At 43.5% G+C, this 27,738-nt stretch overlaps 1 protein-coding gene across 3 annotated transcripts; it reads right to left on the reverse strand.

Moving 5' to 3' along the window:
• Nucleotides 1–26,470, reverse strand: tma16 (translation machinery associated 16 homolog). 3 transcript variants are annotated; one of them, XM_067992531.1, is made up of 7 exons: nt 26,376–26,470; nt 18,035–18,144; nt 15,551–15,588; nt 14,136–14,220; nt 10,232–10,380; nt 3,701–3,743; nt 1–1,176 (listed from the first exon to the last, which is right to left on the reverse strand). In XM_067992531.1, exons 1-7 carry the CDS (start codon nt 26,376–26,378, stop codon nt 1,026–1,028), a joined length of 579 nt encoding a protein of 192 aa, XP_067848632.1. In that variant the 5' UTR covers nt 26,379–26,470; the 3' UTR covers nt 1–1,025. The 3 variants fall into 3 exon arrangements, with proteins under 3 accessions (XP_067848632.1, XP_067848624.1, XP_067848641.1); XM_067992523.1 differs by lacking the exon at nt 26,376–26,470 and adding an exon at nt 26,109–26,352; XM_067992540.1 differs by lacking the exon at nt 26,376–26,470 and adding an exon at nt 20,658–20,745.
• Between the last annotated feature and the right edge of the window lie 1,268 nt (nt 26,471–27,738).

Genomic DNA, 27,738 nt, shown 5'->3' on the forward strand with positions numbered 1-27,738 from the left:
TTTCTTTCTTTAAAAGGAAGAACTCAGCTTTATTTTTCTCATCTTATTTAAACTCAGTGCGGTCCAACAGAGATACATTATCCAAAATCAGTTGAAATATTTTTGCCAAAACCGAGACAGCTGTTCAAATACAGGATACCACCTAAGTGGCTCAGACTTGATATTGCAGAAAATGATGTTCTAGTAAGACAATTTCTTACTCATCTGAAAATCCTTCCCCATTCTTCTTTAGCTCAAGGAGGGCTGGTGAAATGCTGCTAGGATTCCTTCTAGCTAGCCACTAGGAGATTTGGATTAATAACCCTATTTTTCCCCCCCATCAGTATTATTTGAATGCTGGTGTTAATAAATGGGTTGCCAATCGGAAAAACCAGGCTATTGTGTAGGTTAACTAATTCTCTCAGGTTTTCTCTACTTCCTACTAAGCAAACTAAGAATCTCATCTCTGCTTCATCGAAATAACAACAAGCCATGTATAAAATCGTAAACAAATTCCTCTATTTTATGAATCTGTGGTAGAGATGAGAATATATAGTAACAGTTTCACCTTCAAGTTTAAAAGTTGCAATCCTGCAAAGTAATTTCTTCAGAATACATCATATGTTGGGAAAAACATGCTAGGAAAATTATTCTCAATAATAGGAGATTGGTGGAGGACAACTGACAGAAACAAAAACTAAATCATATGGCATTTTAAAGCTTTGTTTTACTAGCACTTTCATGTTTTAATAAATATTATAATAGACTAGCTTTCTTTTGTAAACATGTAAACTGTTTTTGATAATTGCTAATTCAAAAAAGATTAGTCTATTAGTCCCAGATTCTGAAGGAAATCGCTTTATATGCAAAGAATACAATATTCAGGCTTGTTGGGCATTTCCTTGAGAGTACATGTCCAAAGTAGGAATATCTTCACCATGTGTCATCTCAAGCAGCTAATACATGGATCACGTTGCTCAACAGCTGATCAAGTGGCTTTCTCCCAATGAAAATTTGGCATATTTTCTTGTTTTATTTCTCTTTCCTTAATGTTCTGATATATGCCCTTGATCCTCCTTGTTCTGCAAGTCTGCTCCATTTCCATCTTTGCTTTCTTTCTGAATAGAAATTGAATCTTTTACTGAGAGTTTTTTCATTTTCATATTTGGAAGCTTTTTTAGATCTCCATCCCATTCTCTGAGGGTAAAAAGAAGATGAATCAGAAAAACCAAAACACAATACAAATACATTTTTTTTTATTCGTTCATGGGATGCGGGCGTCGCTGGCAAGGCCAGCATTTATTGCCCATCCCTAATTGCCCTTGAGAAGGTGGTGGTGAGCTGCCTTCTTGAACCGCTGCAGTCCGTGTGGTGAAGGTTCTCCCACAGTGCTGTTAGGTAGGGAGTTCCAGGATTTTGACCCAGCGACAATGAAGGAATGGCGATTTATTTCCAAGTCGGAATGGTGTGTGACTTGGAGGGGAACGTGCAGATGGTGTTGTTCCCATGAGTCTGCTGCCCTTGTCCTTCTAGGTGGTAGAGGTCGTGGGTTTGGGAGGTGCTGTCGAAGAAGCCTTGGCAAGTTGCTGCAGTGCATCCTGTGGATGGTACACACTGCAGCCACTGTGCGCTGGTGGTGGAGGGAGTGAATGTTTAGGGTGGTGGATGGAGTGCCAATCAAGCGGGCTGCCTTGTTCTGGATGGTGTCGAGCTTCTTGAGTGTTGTTGGAGCTGCATTCATCCAGGCAAGTGGAGAGTATTCCATCACACTCCTGACTTGTGCCTTGTAGATGGTAGAAAGGCTTTGGGGAATCAGGAGGTGAGTCACTCACCCAGAATACCCAGCCTCCGACCTGCTCTTGTAGCCACAGTATTTATGTGGCTGGTCCAGTTAAATTTCTGGTCAATGGTGACCCCCAGGATGTTTATGGTGGGGGATTCGGCGATGGTAATGCCGCTGAATGTCAAGGGGAGGTGGTTACATTCTCTCTTGTTGGAGATGGTCATTGCCTGGCACTTGTCTGGCACGAATGTTACTTGCCCAAGCCTGGATGTTGTCCAGGTCTTCCTGCATGCGGGCAGGGACTGCTTCACTATCTGAGGGGTTGCGAATGGAACTGAACATTGTGCAATCATCAGCGAACATCCCCATTTCTGACCTTATGATGGAGGGAAGGTCATTGATGAAGCAGCTGAAGATGGTTGGGCCTAGGACACTGCCCTGAGGAACTCCTGCAGCAATGTCCTGGGGCTGAGATGATTGGCCTCTAACAACTACTACCATCTTCCTTTGTGCTAGGTATGACTCCAGCCACTGGAGAGTTTTCCCCCTGATTCCCATTGACTTCAATTTTATTAGGGCCCCTTGGTGCCACACTTGGTCAAATCCTGCCTTGATGTCAAGGGCAATTACTCTCACCTCACCTCTAGAATTCAGCTCTTTTGTCCATGTTTGGACCAAGGCTGTAATGAGGTCTGGAGCCGAGTGGTCCTGGCGGAACCCAAACTGAGCAGTGGTGAGCAGGTTATTGGTGAGTAAGTGCCGCTTGATAGTACTGTCGACGACACTTTCCATCACTTTGCTGATGATTGAGAGTAGACTGATGGGGCAGTAATTGGCCGGATTGGATTTGTCCTGCTTTTTGTGGACAGGACATACCTGGGCAATTTTCCACATTCATAAATACTGAATACAAACAAACTGGACACCAGGTTTTCTGCAGTACACTCTATTCATTAAGCACCAGTTTGGCTCAGTTGGTAATATGCTTGCCTCAAAATCCTAAAGTTGTGTGCTCAAGTTCTACTCCAGGACCTGAGCATGCAATCTCAGTTTGATACTTCAGCAAAGCACTGAGGAAAGTTTATTCTTCAGATGAGACAGTGAACCAAAAAGGTCCTATTCATCTGTACAGGTGTATATTAAAGATCCAACAGCAATATTTCAAACAGTAATGACTTCTCCTGGTGTCTTGGTCAATATTTCTCCTTCAAATATCATTAAAAAGTTAACTTAACATTCATTGCATTGCTGTTTGGGGATTTTGCTGTGCTCAAAATGGCTGCTATGTTTGCCGACATAACAACAGTGACTGCACATCAAAGCAGTTAATTGTGTGTGTAGTGCTTTGGGAAGTTTCTGAGTAGCATGATAAGGTTCTGTATCAACACAAGCTTTTCTTTTCACTACCATACAATGACAATTCAATAACCAATTCAGCCATCTGTCCAATTTTTCACTTATGGAAAGAAAAAAATTGACATTTATTTAATTCTCTTGGCTGTGTGGGCAGCATACATTCTAGAAATTAAAATTGGACAAGTGAGTGCAAAGCATGCAAGCACTTGACTGAATTTTTAATGAGGTGGATCCAATTACAGGCCCAATAAACCCCTTAACCACTCACTCTTTCCATATCTATTCTCATTACAAAGACTGGACATTCAGCCTAATTAGAAAATGGCTAATTCAGAAGATCAAATCTATGTCATCTGTTTGACCTACTATGATCTGAAAAGATACATCAAATACAGTATGATGATGACTATTAGTTCAGTAAATTTTAACCCATGTCTAAATTTGTCAAAGCTGCCAGACTGTACATAGAACTACTTAGAGAAGCCATACACAAGTTCATTGTTCTGTTGCTCAATGCTTGTGGGCTACTAAATTTTTTCGATGGAATTTGGGGAAACAAAACCAAAGACAGCACAAACTTACCTGAAGACTTTCAGATGCTTTGCATTGATAATATCTGGAATCTCTGCAGAAGGAAAGTAATAAGTTGAATACGTGAAAAAAAGACTTTCTGCAATGACAAGAAGTCGTTTATTTTCTTCTAATCATAACCACTAATAAATTTACCCACTCACCACCAAATCTTACATTTGCCTTTCTAAACTCCACACCTGATGTACTGTGTACAATTCTGGTCATCATTCTGCAGCAAGGATATCCAGGCATTTGAGGTATTGCTGAAAAGGGAAACCAAACTGATACCTACTTTAAGGCATCTGGGCTATGAGGAGAGGATAAGAGCCTGGGATTGATAACTTTGGAGAACAGAAGGTTCAGGAGAGATATTATTCAAGTATTGAAGATTCTTAGGGAATAGATAAATTGAAGACAACAAGATGTTCAATATTGCCATAAACTCTAGAACCAGGGGACCAAGGTCAAGCTTCGAAGAAAGATGGTGCACAGATAGATTTAATCACATTATGCAGCGGGCGGTGAACATGTGCAATTGACTGCCCAAGGAGGTAATGAAAATGATTTGAGAGAATGGGTGATTGAGAGGTATTTGGTTTTTGGGACTGGCCAAAGATACTGCAGTCTTCTTCGGTCCTACAGTTTATTTTTTTCATATTCCTGAGTGTTAAAGAAATCTCATTTTGTGAGCAGACTAAGATAATTATACGTTGTGTAATGGAAGTGTCAGAAAGTGGGTTCCCCATTGAATGGTGGTGAACTACTTCTCCAGGGAAGGAAAGAAAGTGAAAAAAAAATCAACTTTGACTACTTTGTAGAAGCCAACTAGAGAGCAACATTTAGAGAAGTATGGGATTAAATCACCATCCCACTCTTTTGGCACAGAAAGTGCAAATATAAAGATAAATATCCAGAAAAAGTAGGATTTAGTGCTGTACAGCTGCTCCTTTTGGCTTTTACCAGTTAGGGCAGAAGTCTAATTCTGGAAAGCCATTTGACTCCTGAGCTAAGAGATGCACATTGAAAAAGAGCAGTAGAGTTAACTCAAGCTTTCTATTATGGTAAAAACAAAGGAATTAGAAACCCCTATGCTACGAATCGAAAATATAAGTGCATTAGGCAGGTAACATTTCAAAGGATGATTGCTCATCGGCACCCCTTTCCAGTAGTTCAAATAAATGACAGAATACATTCAGTATCCCAGAAATGCAGATTTGCCATTAGTATTTGATAGGTAAAATTCTGTGCAGCTTTTAGTGCAGAATAAATCGTGATTCATCAAGGTACAGAATATTTCCGTCGCATTTTAAATATACTTTGTCAGAATGCAAGGGCATTCAATCATTATTAAGTGGTTCTCAAGGCCCAAGCCATTTTGTGTTACAAAGAGGTGCAAACTTCTATTAAATTCCATACACCTCATAATAGTGCTATTATCCAAGCAGTATGTGGCCTCCTTATTCTTCCTACCAAAATGTAACACATCACACTTACCTACGTTGAAATTCATTAGCCAATTAGATGCCATTCTGCAAGTTTATTGTAATTTTGTATTTTGTCGCAGTCTTTGTCAGTATTTACTATACCCCCAGTTTGGTATCATCTGCAAATTTTGAAATTGTACTTCCGATTCTTAAGTCCAAATCGTTTATGTAAATTGTGAACAGTGGTCCCAGCACCGATCCTTGTGGAACACCACTTCCCACCTTTTGCCAGTCTGAGTAACTACCCTTAACCCCTACTCTCTGTTTTCTGTTCTGTAACCAACTTGCTTTCCATTCTGCTACTTGTTCCCTGACTCTACATGCTCTGACATTAGTCATGAGTCTTATGTGGTACCTTATCGAAGGCCTTTTGAAAATCCAAATATATTACATCTATTATATTACCCTTATCTACTCTTTGTTACTTCTTCAAAGAAGTCAATAAGGTTGGTCAAGCATGACCTTCCCTTTTGAAATCCACATTGACTACTCTTTATTACACTCTCGGTTTCTAGAACTTTTCTATTATATCTTTGAGCAAAGATTCCGTTATCTTTCCTACCACTGACATTAAGCTAGCTGGTCTATAGTTCCCTGGACTTGTTCCGTCTCCCTTTTTAAATATAGGAATAACATTAGCTGTCCACCAGTCCTCTGGCACTATTCCCTGTTCTGATGAATTTTTATATATATGTAATAGTGCCTCTGCTATCTCTTCCCTAACTTCTTTTAATATGCGCAGATGCAATCCATCCGGACCAGGGGTTTTATCCTCCTAAGTTTCATTAGTTTACCAATTATCTCCCCCCTTTCTATCTTAAATGTCTTTATTTTTTTTTGTCTCTCTTCTTTTAATATCCTGCTCACCTTGCTAGTCTCCCTGGTAGATACTGAGTCAAAGGGCTCCATTTTCGCACCCGCGATCGGGGGCGTCCGTGGCGGGGGGGGCTGCGAAAATCCGGGATTCCCGGGGCGGGTCTGGAGCCAGGCTCCAACCCGCCCCAATTCCAGGTTCCCCAGTGACGCGCTGACATGCGCGCGAGCCCCCGCATGTGGGACTCCCGCCGGCAATTAAAGCTGGCAGGGTGCCACTTAAAGTACTTAAACAGGTACTTCAGGTTGTTTACAGACCTGATTGACCTGATATTTTAGGAGGGATGGGATTTTGAAATGAACTGAGACTGTTTCCCGTACTGGGGGAAACACTCCCAGTTCAAATGGAAGTGTTGCAGTCATCAGCCTGTGGCAGCTGCAAAGGTCCATTTGACAGGTGGTGGGGGTGGGGTGGGGGAGACCCTCACTCATTGCAGGAGGCCATTCTGTCACTATGGACGAAGTTTGGCCTCCACCACCCTCCTCCTAACAATAAAATTCACCAACTTGCACACTTACCCCGGTGTCCAGTCACATTTACCTAACCTTGCGGACCCCCTCAAATGTACATCTGGGGGCCGCCGTAGCTGCAGTCATGACCTCCTCGGAGGGCGATCAGCTTCACCAGCCTCGCCGTCCACCTCTGACACGTGGAGCTCCACAACACAGTGCTGTGACACATCCACCGGCATAACAGGAGGGAGGGCAACCACAGAGAGAGATGCTTTGCAGAGGGCACTACCCTCGCCACAGGGTCCACAGACCGAGGCTCAGCTTCCTGGACCTCTCTGAACAGCAGTGCACACAGAGGCTCAGAGTCACTCGACATGTAGTCGTGGACATCTGCAGCCTCCTTCATGCCGAGCTGCTTCCGGCTTGCCCGAGCACTATCTTCTTACCTGTCGCTGTCAAAGTCACCACTGCCCTCAACAACTTCTCCTCCGCATCCTTCCAGGGTGCCACCAAGGACATCGCCGATGTCTCTCAGTCGTCTGCACAAAAGAGCACTACAAATACACCTACACCACTCTGCAGTGACACAATGGGTGGCATCAGTTGTGGGTCTTCATAGTGATCCTGAGGAAAGGGCATTATTGCACAAACCAGAAAAGATTCGCAAAGACGTGGCAGTAGTGGTGACAATATAATATGTTATGTGAGTTGATCAGAAATTAAATATAGGTAAACACCATGACAAACCCTCAATCACCCTTCATGCTCACGACACGTTTGCCTTACGCTGCCTACTGCACATATGTGATGCATGCCCTGTGGCTGCAGCACAGGTAGTGGCAGGTTGAGTGAGGCTGACCATGAAAGAGATGCATCAGAGGGTATGAGATAGAGCCATGAGATTGTATGAGGATTGGGTTGAGTGGTAGTGGTGGGATGAGTCCTGGCGAGGTGAGTAAGTGCAGGTAAGATGAGGATGAGCTTTGAGTGGGTGTGAGGGGTGATGTGATAGAGTAGTGTTGGCAGTGCAGAAGGAGATGTGGGGTGGGGGCGGTGATGTGGCAGACAGAGTGTAGGAGAATGAGTAAGTGTACTCACTTCGGCTGACCTACTTAGGTCAATGAAGCGCCTCCTGCACTGTATGCAGGTACACGATATGTTGGTGGTGCAGGTGACCTCCTCTGCCACTTCGAGCCAGGCCTTCTTGGTGGCAGAGGCAGGGCACTTCCTCCCGCCCGCCGGGAGGATGATCTCTGTCCTCTCCCTCCTCCTCACCCCATCCAATGATACCTGGAGTGAGGCATCATTAAACCTGGGAGCAGCCTCCCCCCTGGGTTGCTCCATGCTGTAATTTTTCCTATTTTTTGCAGCATCAGTCAGTGGAGGACCACCCCTTTAAATAGGGCTCCTCTAGCTGACAGACCTTGCTGCGCATGCGCAGTCCGCCCGCCGCGCAGCTCAGCAGTGGGGAACCCAGAAGCACAGGTAAGTGGCTCCAATTAGCCTGTAATTCCGTGCGGAGTACACTGATTTCACCAGGCGCGTTACCCACGTGCCCAGTCGACCCCCCGCTGAGAACCCGCCACCCTGCTAATATCGAGCCCAAAGTAACTATTCAGTATTTCTGCTAGTTCGCTGACATTACCTGTGAGTTTATCTTGTGCATCCCTTAGTGGCCCTATCCCTATCCTGATTGTGTAATTATTGTGGGCTAGATAACAAACAATTTATTTCAAGAGGATATATAAATTGAAGTTGCCATTTTAAATGGGATTTTGCTGAATGCTCGTGGTATTAAAATCAATTGCTCTAAAATTACAACAAGTCTGCATTTTTAAAATTTCTACTTTAGGCCATTTGACAGTGGTTTCGAAAAACAAAAGACAAACACTCACCTAGAAACCGTGACATTTTGTTCAAGTATTCAAATGTTTAGATTGCTAACACAGTTGTAATTACTGTTAGTTCTTTTATAGCACTGCTATACAGCTAAAACAAAAATGTAACAAATACTGCTCAGCTGTGACTGTGAGATGAATTTGGATTGTAACGTCTGAGCATGTGCAGTGTGCCTAATTTTCCAGGATGCATCAGAAACTGTAGCTAACACATTTTTAGCTTCTGGTACTGTCTTTTGAAGTCTCATAGCTTCAGGTCAATCTAGGCTCAGGAAACCTTCTGCTGATTGCTACCTACCACACTGCTCAACTGACAAATCAATACTCCTTCATGTTGACCACCACCTAGAGAAAGTACCAAGGGAAGTAAGGGCACAAAATTACTCTGGATTAGGGACTTCAATATCTACCATAGGGGAACTTCAATGTCTACAATCAAGAGGGGCTTGGTAGTATCACCACTGACTGAGCTGGTCAAGTCCTGAGGAACAGCTGCCCGAATGGGGCAGGTAGTAAATGAACAAATATGAGAGAATAACTTGATTGACCTCGTCCATGCCAACCTACCTGTCGCAGACACAGCTGTCAATGGTACTATTTGTAGAAGTAACCGCTGTAATGTCACTGTGAAGTCAAAGTTTTCACCATGAGGACATTGTCCAATGTGAAACTCTCTCAGCGCTAAGTGGAAAAAACTAAGGACAGATCTAGCAACCCAAAACTAGGCATTTGTGAGATACTGTGGGCAGACACAGACGACACAAAATTGTGTACCACCACGATATGTAACCTATGGCTCAGCACATCCCTCGCTCTAGAAGATCTATCAAGCCAGATCAACTCTAATTTATAGGAGAGTGTAGAAGGGCATATTAGTAGCAGCACCAGGCTTGCCTTAGAATGAAGCAGGATCCTAGTGAAGCTACAAGACAGGGCTACCTTGCATGCAAAGTACAAAAGCAGCAAACTATAGAAAGAGCTAAGCATTCCCAGAACCAATGGATCAGACTCGAACTCAGTAGCCCAATCACATCCAGTTGAGAATGGGGATGCACAAAAAGGCAACTAATAGGAGGAAGAGGCACCTTGAACATTTCAATCCTCAACCATAGGGGAGCCTAGCATGTGAGTGCAAGAGACAAGGCCGAAGTGTTCGTAAACGTCTGCAGCCGAAAGTGCCAAATGGACGATCCTACTTGGCCTCATTCCAAGGTCCCCATCGTCGTAGATGCCATTGTCCAGAGATTTTGGTCCACTCCTCGTGACATTAAGAAGCAGCTCAGTACATTGGATACAGCAAAGGCTATAGGCCCTGATAACATACTGTCTATAGTGCTGAAGACGCTATGCATGCACATCAGGACAAGCTACCCCCCCTAACATTTGCAAGATTGAGATCGACAGATTCTTGTCAGGAGGGTATCAAGGGATATGGTGAAAAGGCAGGTAAATGGAATTGAGGTACAGATCAGCCATGACCTAACAGAATGGTGGAACAGGCTTGAGGGGCTGAGTGGCCTACCCCTGTTCCTATGTTGCCTTTGTTAAACTAGGGCACATTATATTTCATTTTAATTAGAGATAAACAAAATTAAAATCACTCTCTCCTTTCCAAGCTCCATTACGTCCCCACACTCCAACAAATTGACTTCAAGAATCGATCAATACATTTGAAGTTGGTTAATTGGGGTCAGTCCAGGTTATAAAAGAACTTTGGGGCTCAGCCCTGGGTAGTAATATCCACTTTCAATTATATACCTTAACAACACTTATCAAGTAGCAATACGTTAAAATATTTCTAGGAGGGGATGCAATGAATTTAACACTCGTACCTATTCCATTTTCTTCGTACAGAAGCCTCTCACGTTCAATGCTCTGTTTGAGAATGGCTTCTCGAGCCTCATGCTGTCTTCCTTGTCTGTCTTTGATGCTGTTCGTCAATTCAATTTGTTCTAATTCAATATCGAATCTGTGCAAATACCTGGAGTGGGGCAGAAATCAGATTTCCTTGGGTGATGAATACATAAACCACAATAAAAGTTGCAAGTCATGATTTTACCTTAAACAAACTCCTCTAGTGACACCAAAAGAAATATGCTTGTGAATGGTAAGTACAATAAAAAGTTAGTGACAAGGAGCATATCCCTACTACCAAACTAACTGTCCAAAGGCCTCTTGATTTTCCTCTCCTCCCCCACCCCCGGTTCCTGTATTAGTAATTCAGCAAACTTGATATAGACCTTACCAGTACAGTCTGGAATAGGTGTATGGGGGGTTGGGGGGAGAAGAGGGGATATGGCAGAAGTTTAAAAAGGCATTACTCACGTAGCATGCATAGTGGCTTGCATTTAAAAAAAAACAATCTCCACTCCCAAATTTACCTTATGTATGTAAGTACATACACTGCACTACAAGAACTGGGAAGAGTCAGGTTAATGGTGCCGATTTTTTTTTAGCAGCTATTCCAGCAGTTTACACCATGCAGCTGTTTGTGAAAACTACAACATACAGAACCGCTCTGGACACAATGGGGCCGATTTTAGGATGGCTGACCGGGTGTATTCGGGGCAAAAGGGCTCCTGAAATGGGGGAATCCCTGAGCGCGTCCGGAGTCCGGCTCCAACCCGCACACTTCCGGGTTCCACAATGACGCGTTCGGGTGCGCGCACAGCTCCCGCATGCAGGACTCCTACCGGCAATTAAAGCCGGCGGGATGACAACTTAAATACTATTTACCTAGTTCAGGAACTTGACAAACCTCACTGACTGGATATTTTGGCAGGGGTGCAATTTTCATGGACCCTCAACGTGTTTCCCATGCTGTGGGAAACACTCCCTGTTGGAGCAGATGTGTTTCAGCCAGCAGCTAGTGGGAGATGCAAAGGATTTTTTGACAGTTGGGGGGAAAACCTCATTTATTGCAGCAGGGCACTCTGTCACTTCAGACGAAAGTTTTGGCTGCAACACCTTTGTCTTTCCACTCAAAATTATTAATTTATACCCTAAACTCTGCTGTGCAAACATATTTACCTACTTTGCGGACCTCCTCAAACTCACACCGTCAGGATGGGGGGACGCCATGGCTGCATTCTTCACTTCATCTGAGGACGAGCAACATCACCAGTCTCACCAGGCACGCTGTCCACCTCCACCACTTGGAGCTCCACAACACAGTGCAGCGCCACAGGCACCTGCACAAAATAGTCGTGCAACTACACATACACCCACTGTAAGGTGACCCAATGGGTGGCATCAAGTGTGGTTGTTCACGGAGAACCTCATGAAAGGAACTTATTGCACAAGCCAGTCAAGAATGGCCAAGACGTGGCAGTAGTGGTGACAATAAAATATTTAATGTGAGTTGAACCAAAATCAAATATAAATAAAAAACATGACAAACCGTCAAACACCCTTGTGCGTCCCCTTTGTGCTGCATCAGAGGGTGAGTATGAGACAGAGCCATGAGATTGTATGAGGATTGGGTTGAGTGGCAGTGGTGGGATGAGTACTGGGGAGGCGAGTAAGTGCAGGTAAGTTGAGGATGAGGTGTGAGTGGGTGTGAGGAGTGATGTGATAGAGTAGTGTTGGCAGTGCAGAAGGAATTGTGGGGTGGGGGCAGTGATGTGGAAGACGGAGTGTAGGAGAATGAGTAAGTGTACTCACTTTGGCTGACCTAGTTAGGTCACTGAATCCAGGTGCGGGATGCGTTGCTGGTGCTGCTGACCTCCTCTGCCACCTCAAGCCTGGCCTTCTTGGTGGCAGAGGCAGGCCACTTCCTCCTCCTCCTCACCCCATCCAGTAACACCCGGAGTGAGGCATCATTAAACCTGGGAGCAGTCTTTCCCCTGGGCTGCTCCATGCTGTAATTCTGGCTGTTTGCTGCAGGAGCAGCAGTGGAGGACTGCCCCTTTAAATAGGGCTCCTCCAGCTGGATGCCAGTGATGCGGGTGCGCAGTCCACCCGCTGCGCAGGTTTCCAACGGGAAACCCGGTAGCCAAGGTAAAGTGGCCTCAATTTACCCGCGATCACATGGGGAACGGACCGATTTTACTGGGCGGGTTACCCACGCGCCAGTCGAACCCCCGCTGCCAACTCGCCTCCCTGGTAATATCGGGGCCAATATCCTTTTCAAATCTCTGGACTTCCTCACAATCATGTGAATTATGCTTCTTGACATTGTATTGCAAATGAATTACCCTTTCCCACTTAAATACTCCAGTCTTAATTATGCGTCTGCTCAGACAGTCAGACTTGATGCCGAATCATAATTTATCACTGCCTGCTGATATTAAATAATTGGTAAAATTGAAACCTGTATTTCCAGCGGGCTGTACTACCAAAGGGGTCACAGTCTACTCCTGATAATAAAGTTGTTTTTTGCACAAAACAAAAATTAAATTATTTTGTAATTCCAATTAAGCATTGTAAATAACACAGGAAAGTGGGAATTTAGTGCTTGAAAAAAAAAATCGATCAGTTAATTCGAATTAAGTCACTTCGAGTTAAGATTAGACTGTAATTCACCTATGTGATTTCAGCATTCACACAAAATGGTAGTTCGTGACAAATAGAAACAGGTGGTATTGACCAAAGAATCTTATGAGTGTGGGTATTGTGTACTAAGTTATCTCGACTCAGTTATCAGCATATTATAGTTTCTTGCTGAAGTTCCCACAGGCTGACATTCTACAATTTTCTAAGATGTGTGTGCATATTCAAGTGGCATCTTGGAAAGGCATCTCCACAACCAAAAGGGACTTTGGTTGGGAAGTGAGGCACCCTTTCTGGCAGTTTCAATTATTTTGCGGCATCATTTGCCAAAAAGGTGAAGGTCTTAGAAGGTTTGGGAAGTTGTGGAGATCTTTTGAACGGGCCTTTGAAAGCTGAGAGGCTGTTTTAAGAGTGAAAAGTTGGATGGTTTAACAAAGGTTAAATGTTTAGCCCAAGCAAAAATAGAGATTGTGAAGTGTATGACGGCAGCTAATTTAATAGCTTAAGCTTCTAAACAGAGAGAAAGTGCTGTACAACAGCACCTACAACTAATGTTAAAACCGTAAACATGAATGGTAAATCCCAATTCAATTTTCAAATGTTTATGTGTTCATGTTAGGAGGGGCAAAATTTATCTGATACCCTTCCATTAATATAGGTTGCATATTAGAATTTCCAATACAACATTTCTTACATCTTTTGTGGGATTTAGCTTTCACATATTCTACAGTATAAAATTATTTCATTAAAACATTTGATATGATAGCTTGTGAGGCGTTAAGGAGATTAGAAATTTAGTCCCGCTTTCTGATTCTAACACAGCTAAAAATTTTGACAAGGCTTTTTTTTTCCTCAGATGCTGCCTGGCTTTTGATGTCTAGCTTCAGTTTAGTGTAATTTTAAATGGCTTCAGTTGTCTGATTTTAGAAAGTTACCAACAGGTTTGTTGAACAGGGTTGGAGGAAAACAGTGAAGCACCTGCATGATGATTGTAAATGCTAAGAAATGAAAGCTCTTTATGAAATCTTCGCTTAAGCAATGTGACGACTATAGTAATATCCAGTATCCTAACTCCAAAACTCCACACAAGTGAAAACTGATTAACAACAGACATAGGTGACAGTTCTATAAAAATGAAAATTAAAGCTGCAAGCTGTACAAAAATGAACCACTTCTGCCAAGTCCAGAAAATGAATTTTACCTAGAAGAAGTATTATTTTGAAACTTTTCCAAATTCTTTCTTACCTTTCTATAATCTCACAGGCTTCCTGCTTACTGTACTCAGTCTTGTTAGGCTCAAGATGGCTTTGAAACCACAGCAGCTTTTCACCTATACGAAAAAAAGTTTTAACTTTTCCTATTATGAAGGCATACCAACTTGCGCAATAATTTTAGTCAGCACTTTTGTACACTAATTTGAATGTAAATCATCCTCTCCATCTAAAATCTAATTAAAAAAAATACAACAAACAAAAAAAGTTGACTCAGTTGATAATGAATACTGTAGAATCTACTAGCATTTTAGCAGGAACAAGTACCGATTGTTAACAGTAGTAAAATCCAGCATCATGTGGTTTGAAAGCTAGGCAATATGGGTAGCTCTTGACTTATGCAAGGAACCTATTCACAGAATAAGGAAACATGTGTGATAATTCCAGCATACGAGTTTTGAGAACACAAGAAAGACTGAAAAGGGAAATGACTATTTGGCCTGTAAAAAACATTCCTTCCACTGGATCATGAATAATTTGCATTGTCATCATGGCTGCTTCTCAACTTATTTAAAATTTCCCAAGGGAGGTGATCAAACACAGGAGGGAGAGGGGACGAGAGGGCAATACTTGTTCAGTCCCAACAGTGTCAAAGTATTCATACTCACTAGCAAAACAGTCCCATGCCCTCAACAAAATGCCTCTCAATGATCCATAAACTACTTAATTATCTATATGCCTAATTATAGCCATTACCTCAATCTTATTCCTAACTGGATAATCATCGAACTCCTTTCTAAAAGAGTTAATTAATTTAGCACTGTATCTTTGAAAAATGGGTAAATCAATTATGAAAAACATGTGGGACATCTGTATAAGTTATTAAGTTAATGCATTCGTTTTTTCAGAAGGATCAGCTATTGGAATATAAACTCAGCACTACAGGCCACAATAGTGAAAGTAAAACTTATGTTATCACCACAATGCTAGACAACAGGATTAGAAAAATGTCTGTATAGTATGTGGAACGACTATATATCAGCTGGCTCAATTCATTAATCCAGCTCTAATATTTTAAAGCTGAAGCAAACAGTTATCGTCAACTTTGTTAGCGTTAAAAATTAATTTTGTTTTGGGAAGGGAGAGGTGGGCAAAAAGAGAGGCCTTATTGAACAGGACCCAATAATGTAAAAACATTCACACTGCAAAGAAAAATGTACAGGTCTGCTGAGTACTGTACTGTGCAAATTCTGATTTCTGCCAACATGAGGAGCATTGCCATTATATAACATAGATCTCTCTAAAGAGGCAAACAAAACATATACTGCAACAATAAAGATGAACTCCCAAAGGTCTCACTGTGGTATTTTCTGCAGGCCCCTCAACTTCAGATATTACAATTATCTCCTATTTTCAACCCTAAGTAGTAACTACAATTTCATAACTCACCAATCGTGTTTAGACGTGCAGCCTTTCCACTCTTTATCCTGGGTAGAAGATGAAAAAAAACAAGATATTACATTGAAAAATGACTGGTTTCTTAAGACATTTTGTGACGACATAATGGGCAGCATTACAAATCTTTGATGCAAACTAATCCACTGGGGCTAAGGCACATTGTTCAGCATAGTAAAAACTATGTTAATTTTGCATCTAGGCTGCACTATCCCCAATTTCAAATGCTTGATGCCAAAAGCTTGCCGGGCTGGGGGAAGGCAGTGCTCTATTCCCTAGCAGTAGAATCCATCAAATTTGTGACCATAAAATTCATCAAACATAATGAAAAAGCATAGCTGCCAGTTACCTCGAGCAACATTTACAATTTTTTAAAGCATGGTTAATAATCCACAGTTTTGGCCATGTAAGTGTATAACTGAAAAGTCTCACTTATTCTAAAGAAACTTCCAAATATTATTTGATTCTGGGTTATCAAGTGAGAATTATTTTTTATTCATTCATGGGATTTGGGCGTCACTGGCAAGGCCAGCATTTATTGCCCATCCCTAATTGCCCTTGAGAGGTGGTGAGCTGCCTTCTTGAACTGCTGCTGTCTGTGTGGTAATATACAGTTGCTCCGATAATGACTCAATTGGTAAGCACACTTTCTAGTATGGAACTGAGCTATGTAGATCAGAAAGTTCCCAGGTTTGATCCCATTCTATGTTAAGTTGGTTAATTTCAGCCAGGTGATAGTAGGCTTGCTACAACCGGGCTAGGGAGACGGAGGGAAAGAAAACAAAAATCATCCAGGATTCCCACTCATCCATATTGATATCCATTGGCTGAACGTTGGGCAATGACAAGATGCAGTGCCAAATAATCTGGTAAAGCTCTCTATCCAGGCCCAGCCTTGAAGAATAGACACATTGGTGAGGTGCCAGAGAACAGCCAGTGCCCGTGAAGCCATATCACTTCCGGATAGAGGGAAAAAAATAAGTTATGCCAGTTACCCAAACCCTATATTATGATCCTCATAACAGTGCTGTTTATAACAGCAGTATATATATGGCCTGAGGATTACTTGAGGCCTGCCTCCACTTTACCTGTAGTCTTCGACAGATAAGTTGTTCCAATTCCTTCTGGGCCTCCATTTACAGTTTGCCCAGTATGGGGTGCTGATAAAGTTGGAATTCATCAACAAAGTATATTAAGGGAATGCTATAAGGAAGTAAGGCCATCCCAGCACGAATAGAAAAAGTGGAAGCGTTCTAGCGAAATTTCGGATTTGATAGTTTCCCATTGATACCCTTTCCATCATCCCTTCTTTCCCTGAGAGGAACAAGGCCTGCAATGTCTACCATGGCATAACTGAAATCAGGATTTCACGATGTAGGGTAAGTCATAGGTTCAGACCTGGACTCTCTCACTCAGTGACACAGTATTACTGAGAGTGGTACAAGAGCAAAATACTGCTTGGGATTGTGATTGTTGCCAAAAAACTAGTGAATAACATTGTTGTATTATATAAAAACACATCAGTCTTTTTAACTCGCCTAAATGTATTCAAGATTACATAAATCAATGACTCAAATTGTCAAGCATGAGTCTCAGATCAAGGGTTTATTCCCTTTACATTGGTAGTTCTCCATCAAGGCGGCTCAATGAAGTGCTATGTGAAAGCTAAGTATCCAGAGAGCAAGGAAGAAGGAACATTAACAAAATAAAATTAGTTCCATAAGAACCATTCTACATAAGAATGAAGAAGAAACTTGCATTTATATAGTACCTAATCAGATAGGTAGTGCGGCAACCAATTTGCAGACAGCAAGGTTCTACAAACAGCAAATGAAAAAAGTGACCTGATCTTTTTCGTCCCTGAACAGCCAGACTGGGCCTTAGTTTAATGTTGCATTCAAAAGACGGCATCTCTGAAAATCCAGTACTTCCTCAGTACTGCCCTGAGTGTATCCTTACATTATGTGCTCAAAGTCCATAGCAGGGCTGGAACCCACAATCTTCTGACATAGGAGTGAGAATATTACCAACTGAGCTGAGCTGACAGTCACAAAGACAGATCCATCTGTCCTAGTTTATTTGCAAAGAACAAAAATAGCAGCAAGATTAGCACAAAACCTAATGCAAACAAGTAATTGATCCCGCCACGAACGAGTTTAGCAAAAGGCTAATGAAATTGCAAAGAACTGACCTTTTAACCAACATTTATCAGATGGAAATAAATACAAGATATTTTCCATCGAGAACTCAGTATAATATTTCACACGAACAAAATCTGACATTCCCAGCACCAACAGCAGCTCTGGAAAAGCTGAGAAGGCAAGGAATCCAGTCCCAACAGGAAAACAATGGCTGTTGGTGAACAGTCCCCCGTATAGGGAAAAACTAAGAGAAAACACTTTCAATAGAAGAAATGCACACTTGAGTTGCATACACATCTGTCTTAATGACTTCTTCAAACAGCACACAATCACATACTTGTCCTTCTTTTCCTGTTTATGTGCTTCCCGCACCATCTGAGCAGCCTTTCTGCTGTATGGATGGATAATCTTGTGCTCCGGTCCTTTTTTAGCTTTTGGTGCTTTAGGCTATTAAAAAAAAATTAAAACAAGTTTTTAAACAGGCACTGACATTTAGTATTGCTCAAGAACTTTACGTTTAGAGTCCTCAGCCCATGAGATGTATGGTCTGCTAAGCTGCTCGTCAGCAGCTCAGACTATCTGTACTCTTAAGAAAGCACTCACAATACCTTGACAATTACTGATTTTGCACTATTGCTTTATAGTGTGTCATTCACAGAATAGAGATGGAAAGAGAGCTCTTATTATTACAGCAGTATAGACAATGTATTAACGATACTGCACATGCTGGCTAGCGCCATCTACCATGAAAAACAAATGCAAGAACAAATACCACCAAATGCAAAATACAATCAAATTGGCTGCAAAAGATTCACTATACCTAAAACAGATCTGTCTTTCTCATTGTTTAGTTGGCAGCAACAAAAAGAGTAGCAAGATTAGCCAAAGGCCTAGTACAAACAGGTTACTGGTCCCGCCACTAAGTAGTTTAGCAAAATGCTAATAAAATTCCAATTAATTGACCTTTTAACAAATGCAATATTTGGCTGATGGAAAATAGCTGTATGTTCTTTCATCAGCAACAATTATTTCCCACCCATGTTCTATCAGAATAACAAGAGGTAAGTATCCATCAAACAACACTAAGGGCACATAAATTAGTTAATAATCCACAGTTTTGGCCATGTAAGTGTATAACTGAAAAGTCTCACTTATTCTAAAGAAACTTCCAAATATTATTTGATTCTGGGTTATCAAGTGAGAATTATTTTTTATTCATTCATGGGATTTGGGCGTCACTGGCAAGGCCAGCATTTATTGCCCATCCCTAATTGCCCTTGAGAGGTGGTGAGCTGCCTTCTTGAACTGCTGCTGTCTGTGTGGTAATATACAGTTGCTCCGATAATGACTCAATTGGTAAGCACACTTTCTAGTATGGAACTGAGCTATGTAGATCAGAAAGTTCCCAGGTTTGATCCCATTCTATGTTAAGTTGGTTAATTTCAGCCAGGTGATAGTAGGCTTGCTACAACCGGGCTAGGGAGACGGAGGGAAAGAAAACAAAAATCATCCAGGATTCCCACTCATCCATATTGATATCCATTGGCTGAACGTTGGGCAATGACAAGATGCAGTGCCAAATAATCTGGTAAAGCTCTCTATCCAGGCCCAGCCTTGAAGAATAGACACATTGGTGAGGTGCCAGAGAACAGCCAGTGCCCGTGAAGCCATATCACTTCCGGATAGAGGGAAAAAAATAAGTTATGCCAGTTACCCAAACCCTATATTATGATCCTCATAACAGTGCTGTTTATAACAGCAGTATATATATGGCCTGAGGATTACTTGAGGCCTGCCTCCACTTTACCTGTAGTCTTCGACAGATAAGTTGTTCCAATTCCTTCTGGGCCTCCATTTACAGTTTGCCCAGTATGGGGTGCTGATAAAGTTGGAATTCATCAACAAAGTATATTAAGGGAATGCTATAAGGAAGTAAGGCCATCCCAGCACGAATAGAAAAAGTGGAAGCGTTCTAGCGAAATTTCGGATTTGATAGTTTCCCATTGATACCCTTTCCATCATCCCTTCTTTCCCTGAGAGGAACAAGGCCTGCAATGTCTACCATGGCATAACTGAAATCAGGATTTCACGATGTAGGGTAAGTCATAGGTTCAGACCTGGACTCTCTCACTCAGTGACACAGTATTACTGAGAGTGGTACAAGAGCAAAATACTGCTTGGGATTGTGATTGTTGCCAAAAAACTAGTGAATAACATTGTTGTATTATATAAAAACACATCAGTCTTTTTAACTCGCCTAAATGTATTCAAGATTACATAAATCAATGACTCAAATTGTCAAGCATGAGTCTCAGATCAGGATTTCACGATGTAGGGTAAGTCATAGGTTCAGACCTGGACTCTCTCACTCAGTGACACAGTATTACTGAGAGTGGTACAAGAGCAAAATACTGCTTGGGTTGGATAATATTGCAATAAATATTTCATGGAGCAGTTACTCTGCACATCTTACAATGAAATGACATTTTCATATCACACTGACAAACAAAGTGCAATTAGAGTTGCCAACCCATCCGGATTGCGGGAGAAATGTACTTCACGTTCACAGAACTTTGCACCTGACCCCATCACCATGATACTTCCAGTTAAGTTACAATGTGGAGTGGGACCTACCACAGGGAATTCCCTGCCTTCTTTCAATTCTGAGAATTTCAACTCTGTTCCCCAAGTAACCAGCCTGCGAGATTCGGGATCGGCATTTGAATTGGTAACAGTGGGGTGAGGGCACGCGGATGATGTGTCCTTTAAATATGACCGGGTCTCCAGTGACTGAAGGAGGGAGAGCAGCCACAGGCCATAGTGCAGGAGGGACAGTAGAATTTCAGGAAGGGGTGATGCACCGAAAGAGATGTTTAAACAAAACAAGCTAACAGCAAATAACAAGATCAAATTCAAATGATGAAATCATGGAAAATTTAAATATTCTATGTAGTGCTCACCAGTCACAGAAGACATCCAGTGAGTCAGTATACACTGACTCAAGGGTCACCCGGGCTCAAAACAAGCACTCAGAGGAATTCTGCCCAGCTGTCTTACACATCCTGGACCGTGGCTTACAAAAGAAATTAGGGATAGTATTAGATCCAAAGAGGAGACATATAAAATTGCCAGAAAAAGCGGGAAGCCTGGGGATTGGGAGCAGTTCAGAATTCAGCAAAGGAGGACAAAGAGATTGATTAAGAGGGGAAAAATAGAGTATGAGAGTAAACTAGCAGGGAACATAAAAACTGACTGCAAAAGCTTCTATAAATATGTTGAGAGAAAAAGATTAGTGAAGACAAACGTAGGTCCCTTACAGTCAGAAATGGGGGAAATTATAATGGGGAACAAAGAAATGGCAGAACAATTAAACACATACTTTGGTTCTGTCTTCACAAAGGAGGACACAAATAACCTCCCAGAAATGTTAGGGAACCAAGGGTCTAGTGAGAGGGAGGAACTGAAGGAAACCAGTATTAGTAAAAGAATAGTACTAGGGAAATTAATGGGGCTAAAGGCTGACAAATCCCCAGGGCCTGATAATCTACATCCCAGAGTACTAAAGGAAGGGGCCCTGGAAACAGTGGATGCATTGGTCATCATCTTCCAAAATTCTATAGACTCTGGAACAGTTCCGACAGATTGGAGGGTGGCAAATGTAACCCCACTATTTAAAAAAGGAGGGAGAAAAAACAGGGAATTACAGACCAGTTAGCCTAACATCAGTAGTGGAGAAAATGCTAGAGTCTATTAGAAAAGATATGGGGCCCGATTTTAGAAGGGGTGCGGGTTCTCGGCGGGTGGGCAAGCGGGCGCGTGGGTAACGCACCCGGTGAAATTAGTGGGTTTCCCGCGCGATCATAGCAGGCAACCCACTAATTGGATTCACTTACCTGCTCCTCCGGGTTCCCCGCTGCTGATCTGCGCATCGGGCGGGCTGCGCATGCGCAGTAAGATCTGTCAGCTGGAGGCACTCTATTTAAAGGGGCAGTCCTCCACTGACAGATGCTGCAACCAATAGCAAAGATGACTGCATGGAGCAGCCCAGGGGGAAGGCTGCTCCCAGTTTAATGATGCCTCACTCCAGGTATCATTGGATGGGGTGAGGAGGAGGGGGAGGTCAGAGATCTTCCACCCGGCGGGCGGGAGGAAGCGGCCCGCCTCCGCCACCAGGAAGGCCTGGCTCGAGGTGGCAGAGGGGGTCATCTGCACCACCAACATATCGCCCACCTGCACACAGTGCAGGAGGCGGTCCAATGACTTCAGTAGGTCAGCCAAAGTGAGTACACGTAGTCTTTCCCCTACACTCAGTCTGCCACATCACTGGCCCCACCCCACATCTCCTTCGGCACTGCCAACACTACTCTGTCACATCACCCCTCATACCCACTCAAACCCCATCCTCATCTTACCTGCACCTACTCACCTCGCCAGTACTCATCCCGCCACTACCACGCAACCCAATCCTCATACAATCTCATGGCTCTATCCCATACTCACCCTCTCGTGCATCTCTCTCATGGCCAGCCTCACTCAACCTGCCACCACCTGTGCTGCAGCCACAGGGCATGCATCACATATGTGCAGTAGACAGCGTAAGGCAAACGTGTCGTGAGCATGAAGGGGATGCACAAGGGTGTTTGAGGGTTTGTCATGGTTGTTACTTATATTGAATTTCAGAACAACTCACATCACACATTATATTGGCACCACTACTGCCATGTCTTCGTGAATCCTGTCCGGTTTGTGCAATAATGCCCGCTCCTGGGTATCACTATGAGGACCCACCACTGATGCCACCCATTGTGTCACTGCAGAGTGGGTGTAGGTGTATTTGCAGGGCTCTTCTGCGCAGACGACTGAGAGACATCAGCGATGTCCCCGGTTGCACCCTGGAAGGCTGTGGAGGAGAAGTTCGGGAGGGCAGTGGTGACTTTGACAGCGACAGGTAGGAAGATGGTGCATGGGCCAGCCAGGAGCAGCTCGGCATGAAAGAGGCTGCAGATGTCCACGGCTACATGTCGAGTGACTCTGAGCCTCCGTGTGCACTGCTGCTCAGAGAGGTCCAGAAGGCTGAGCCTCGGTCTGTGGAACCTGTGGCGAGGGTAGTGCCCTCTGCGACGCATCTCTCTCTGCGGTAGCCCTCCCTCGTGCTGTACAGGTGGATGTGTCACAGCACTCCGTTGTGGAGCTCCACGTGTCAGAGGTGGACGGCGTGGATGGCGAGGCTGGTGAGGCTGTTCGCCCTCCGAGGAGATCATGACTGCAGCTACGGCGGCCCCCATCCGCAAGATGTACATCTGAGGGGGTCCGCAAGGTAGGTACATGTCTCCGGACCCCGGGGTAAGTGTGCAGGTTGGTGACTTTGACCGTCAGGAGGAGGGTGGTGGAGGCCAAACTTTGTCCCAAGTGACAGAGTGGCCTCCTGCAATGGGTGAGGGTCTCCCCTCCCCCCCCACCTGTCAAATGGACCTTTGCAGCTGCCACAGGCTGACAGCTGCAACACGTCCATTCGATCTGGGAGTGTTTCCCCCAGTGTGGGAAACAGTCCCATGTTGATCCAAAATCACACACAGTCCCTTAATCAGGTCAGTTAATGACCTGAAATACCTAAGTAAATACTCTCAAGTGGCATCCCGCTGGCTTTAATTGCCTGCGGGATTCCCACCAGCGGGGGCTGCGCGCGCACGCCGGCACGTCAGCGGGGAACCCGGAAGTGGGCGGGATCGAGGCGGGATCCGTTCGGGATCCTGGATTTCCCGATTTTCGAGGCCCCCCCGCCGAGAACGCACCCTATAGCGGGTGCTAAAATCGGGCCCATGATAACAGAACACTTGGAGGGCATTAACGGGATTAGACAAAGTCAGCATGGGTTTATGAAAGGGTAATCATGCTCAACAAATCTACTGGAGGTTTTTGAGGATGTAACTAGTAGAATAGATAGGGGAGAACCAGTGAATGTGGTGTATTTGGAGTTTCAGAAGGCTTTTGATAAGGTCCCACACAAGAGGTTAGTGTGCAAAATTAAAGCACATGGGATTGGGGGGAATATACTGGCATGGATTGAGAATTGGTTGACAGGAAACAGAGAGTAGGAATAAACGGGTCTTTTTCCGGGTGGCAGGCAGTGACTAGTGGGGTACCGGAGGGATCAGTGCTTGGGCCCCAGCTATTCACAATATATATCAATGATTTGGATGAGGGAACTAAATGTAACATTTCCAAGTTTGCAAATGACACAAAGCCGGGGTGGAATGTGAGCTGTGAGGAGGATGCAAAGAGGCTCCAACGTGATTTAGACAAGTTGGGTGAGTGGGCAAGAACATGGCAGATGCAGTATAACATGGATAAATGTGAGGTTGTAAAAACAGAAAGGCAGATTATTATCTGAATGGTGACAGATTGGGAAAAGGGGTTTTTGTACACCAGTCGCTTAAAGCGAGCATTCAGGTGCAGCAAGCAGTTAGGAAGGCGTATAGTACATTGGCCTTCATTGCAAGAGGACTTCGGTAAAGGAGCAGGGATATCTTACTGCAGTTATACAGGGCCTTGGTGAGACCACATCTGGAGTATTGTGTGCAGTTTTGGTCTCCTTATCTGAGGAAGGATATCCTTGCCATGGAGGGAGTGCAATGAAAGTTTACCAGGCTGATTCCTGGGATGGCAGGACTGACGTATGAGGAGAGATTGGATCAAGTAGGCCTATATTCACTAGAGTGTAGAAGAATGAGAGGTGATCTTATCGAAACATATAAAATTCTAACAGGACTGGACAGACTAGATGCAGGGAGGATGTTCCCGATGGCTGGGGAGTCCAGAACCAGGGGTCACAGTCTCAGGATACGGGGTATGCCATTTAGAACCGAGATGAGGAGAAATTTCTTCACTCAGAGGGTGGTGAACCTGTGGAATTCTCTACCACAGAAGGCAGTGGAGGCCAAGTCATTAGATGTATTCAAGGAGAGAAATATATTTCTTAATGCTAAAGGGATCAAGGGATATGGGGAAAAAGCAGGAACAGTGTACTGAGTTAGACGATCAGCCATGATCATTTTGAACGGTGGAGCAGGCCCAAAGGGCTGAATGGCCTACTCTTGCTCCGATTTTCTATGTTTCCATGATAAAAATAAGACTTAATGGGCCAGATTCTGCTGAAAAAATAATGTCTAAACGACGCACAGCATTATTAATGCGCAAATAGGCCAGCAACTTCTAGTGAGGAAGAGATACCCCGAGAATTGCAAATCGCCACAAGTTGCTGATCGATTTGTGTCGCTCTGCCGCTAACTTCAAGAAAACTGCATGTCGCGCTTAACCTCCTTGTGGTTTTCATGAAGTTGCTGTATTTGCACATTAATTGCCCGTTAAACTTGCCTCAAAAAGTTAAGTCTAATAATTATCAGCATGAGTACCCTTTTAGCAACATGATAATTGTTAATGATTGCCAATCAATCTCTAATGCCCAGAAAGTAAACAATTGTAAGTGTGGCGTCTCATTCCCTCAGGTTGTGAATTGCTGCAGGAGATTTTTAAAATATCAAATTTTAATTTTTTTTTCTTACTTTTCCTTTCAGTTTTTTTTCTCTCTTAATCCAATCTATCTTTCCCTCTCTTTATTTCTCTTTCTGTACCTAATCTGACATTGAATTAACCCACTTTAATTCACCCCCTTTCTCAGTCCTTCCTCTGTTTATTTCTCAATCCTTTAATCTCATTGGTGATGTCCCGTTGTTCACCAAGGTTCCAGATGCCCTCGCATCAACTCACGCTTCCAGCGGGCAAAAAAAAAATTAAAATCTAAATGTGCAATTGTAAGTCTAACAACAAAATCTGGCCCATGGGACCGAAATTCCTTCGAGCCCCTCCACGGTTGCAGCAGAGTGCGAATCCCAATGCACCCATAACTATCAGGGTCCAGCTGCTAACTATCACATGATCAAACCTCTAGGAATACGTCCATCCAGAGGTGGCAACACACGGTGCAGTCTCCCAACAGTGAACTGGGAACCAAATGCAAGAGGTAACTTGGAAGCAACGTTATATTGCATGGTTAGCCCGGAAGACAAGAGCATTCTGTGGGATAATCATTCACTTTTATCTTTAGAAGTGAAATCTTCCTGGAACAAAGGGTTTTGCTGGTGGCTCCAACCAACCAATGCCCCCTCGCACTTTTTAGACGTGGTTTGACGCCACCCTAGAGTCACACTCCATATGATGCCAAACCCAAGCGGTTTGAGATTACCCGCTCCGGGCTCTCTCTCGTCAGGTCAGACTCTCACACTGGATTTATACTATAACCTCAGCGCCATTGCAAAGTGGAAGCTGCGGTGTCAACACTCCGACTGGGCAGAGAAACGTTCACACAGCTGCTAAAGTCTCAACTCAGTTCGGTTTTAAAATGGGTCACCTACTTTCATGTGTCTCTTGATGATAAACACAGTTCCCTGGGGTTTGTGCTCGGTCTCGGTCTCGCTCCCTTTGACCCAGACTCTGACCCCTACCAGTGTCCTGACTGTCAGTTAGGACTTAGATTTATGATCAAAAAGTGATGAACACATGAACGTGACCACCACTGGACTAGGGTCAGGGGTTAAACCGCAATCACCGAGAGCATCGACGGGGCAAAGACACGCGGTTTTAACCGTCCCCGGAATCCTTTTCCGACATTTAAATCTCACCATTCTGAAGCCGCGCGCTCGCGATCCACCGGAAGTGATGAGCGTCACTCGTTTCCAGTCCCCCTGCAACAGCGGTCGGGCGTGAAGGAAGGAGGCACTTTCTGGTTTGCTGTCAGTTGCTCATTTTCCTCTCCTCAGGATTGTTAATGACTATTGAAACCGTGACGGTGGTGAACGGTGCCGGCGCTAGGTGCTCAGTTTAGTTATTTCACTGGAAATATTGTAACTTACCGACGTTGCCAATAGGTGTTTGTATCCCCAACCATTATTAACACCCTAATACCCAACAAACATCCTAACCTTAAACCTAAACTCTAAATCGTGCAGTGCCAATATTCATCACTTTAGGATGGGTGTCAAGGCCTTAAAGAGAGTACAGAGGAGATTTACTGGAATGGTACCAGGGATGAGACAGTTCAGTTATGTGGAGAGACTAGAGAAGGTGAGCTTTTCCCCCTTAGTGTGGAGATGCCGGTGATGGACTGGGGTTGACAATTGTAAACAATTTTACAACACCAAGACTATAACTTGGTGTTGTAAAATTGTTTACAATTTTCCCCCTTAGAGCAGAGGAGGTTAAAAAGAGATTTAATAGAAGTGTTCACAATCACGAGGGGTTGTGGTAGAATAAATAGGGATTTTTTTTTCCACTGGTAGGCAGGTGGACAACCAGAGGATACAGATTTAAGATAATTGGCAAAAAAAGCCAGAGGGGAGAGGAGAGGAATTTTTTTTCGAGTTGTAATGATCTGAAAAGGTGGAGGAAGTAGATTCTATATTAACGTTCAAAAGGAAATTGGATATATACTTGAAAAGGAAAAAATTGCAGGACGATGGGGAAAAAGTGGGTACTGGGACTAATTGGAAAGTTCTTTCAAAGAGCTGGCACAGACACGATGGGCCGAATGGCCGCCTCCTGTCCTGTAAGATTCTATACTATGATTATGACATCACTGATGATGCAGGGCCGGCTGCGGTGTCAACAGTTGTGACATCATCAATAATGGCATTGGCCGGCCACGTTGTCAATAGTCACTCTGAATCTGTAACAGCAGTTTAAATTCATCTAGTCTTTCTAACCCAAGGCAGAAGTTCTGAGGAACTTCGCAATTAGGTGTCAGACCCGAGCGAGAGTGGACGGGAGAATTAGGGGAGAGTAGGGGTTGTGCAGTGAAAGAGAGCAGCTATAAAGAGACTTCAGAAGGTGGGGAGGGATGTGGGGAGATTTATGGAGCAAATGCGAGGTCCAATGATCGATGGTAGAGCAATCTATTGTTTTGAATTGTAATTGTGTATTTACTTTGAACTGTGTATATCCTTAAATTTTAGGAAATAAAGTATATTTTGAAATTTTTAAAAATGT

Source organism: Heptranchias perlo, chromosome 1, assembly GCF_035084215.1.
Source record: "Heptranchias perlo isolate sHepPer1 chromosome 1, sHepPer1.hap1, whole genome shotgun sequence".
Classification (NCBI taxonomy): Eukaryota; Metazoa; Chordata; class Chondrichthyes; order Hexanchiformes; family Hexanchidae; genus Heptranchias; species Heptranchias perlo.

What these genes read in the sequence shown, in the direction of transcription:
- tma16 (XM_067992523.1), bottom strand. An exon ending in GCCTGTGAGATTATAGAAAG is followed by an intron (nt 10,381 to 14,135) that starts GTAAGAAAGAAT and finishes GCCCCACTCCAG; the next exon opens with GTATTTGCACAGATTCGATA. An exon ending in GTACGAAGAAAATGGAATAG is followed by an intron (nt 3,744 to 10,231) that starts GTACGAGTGTTA and finishes TTCCTTCTGCAG; the next exon opens with AGATTCCAGATATTATCAAT.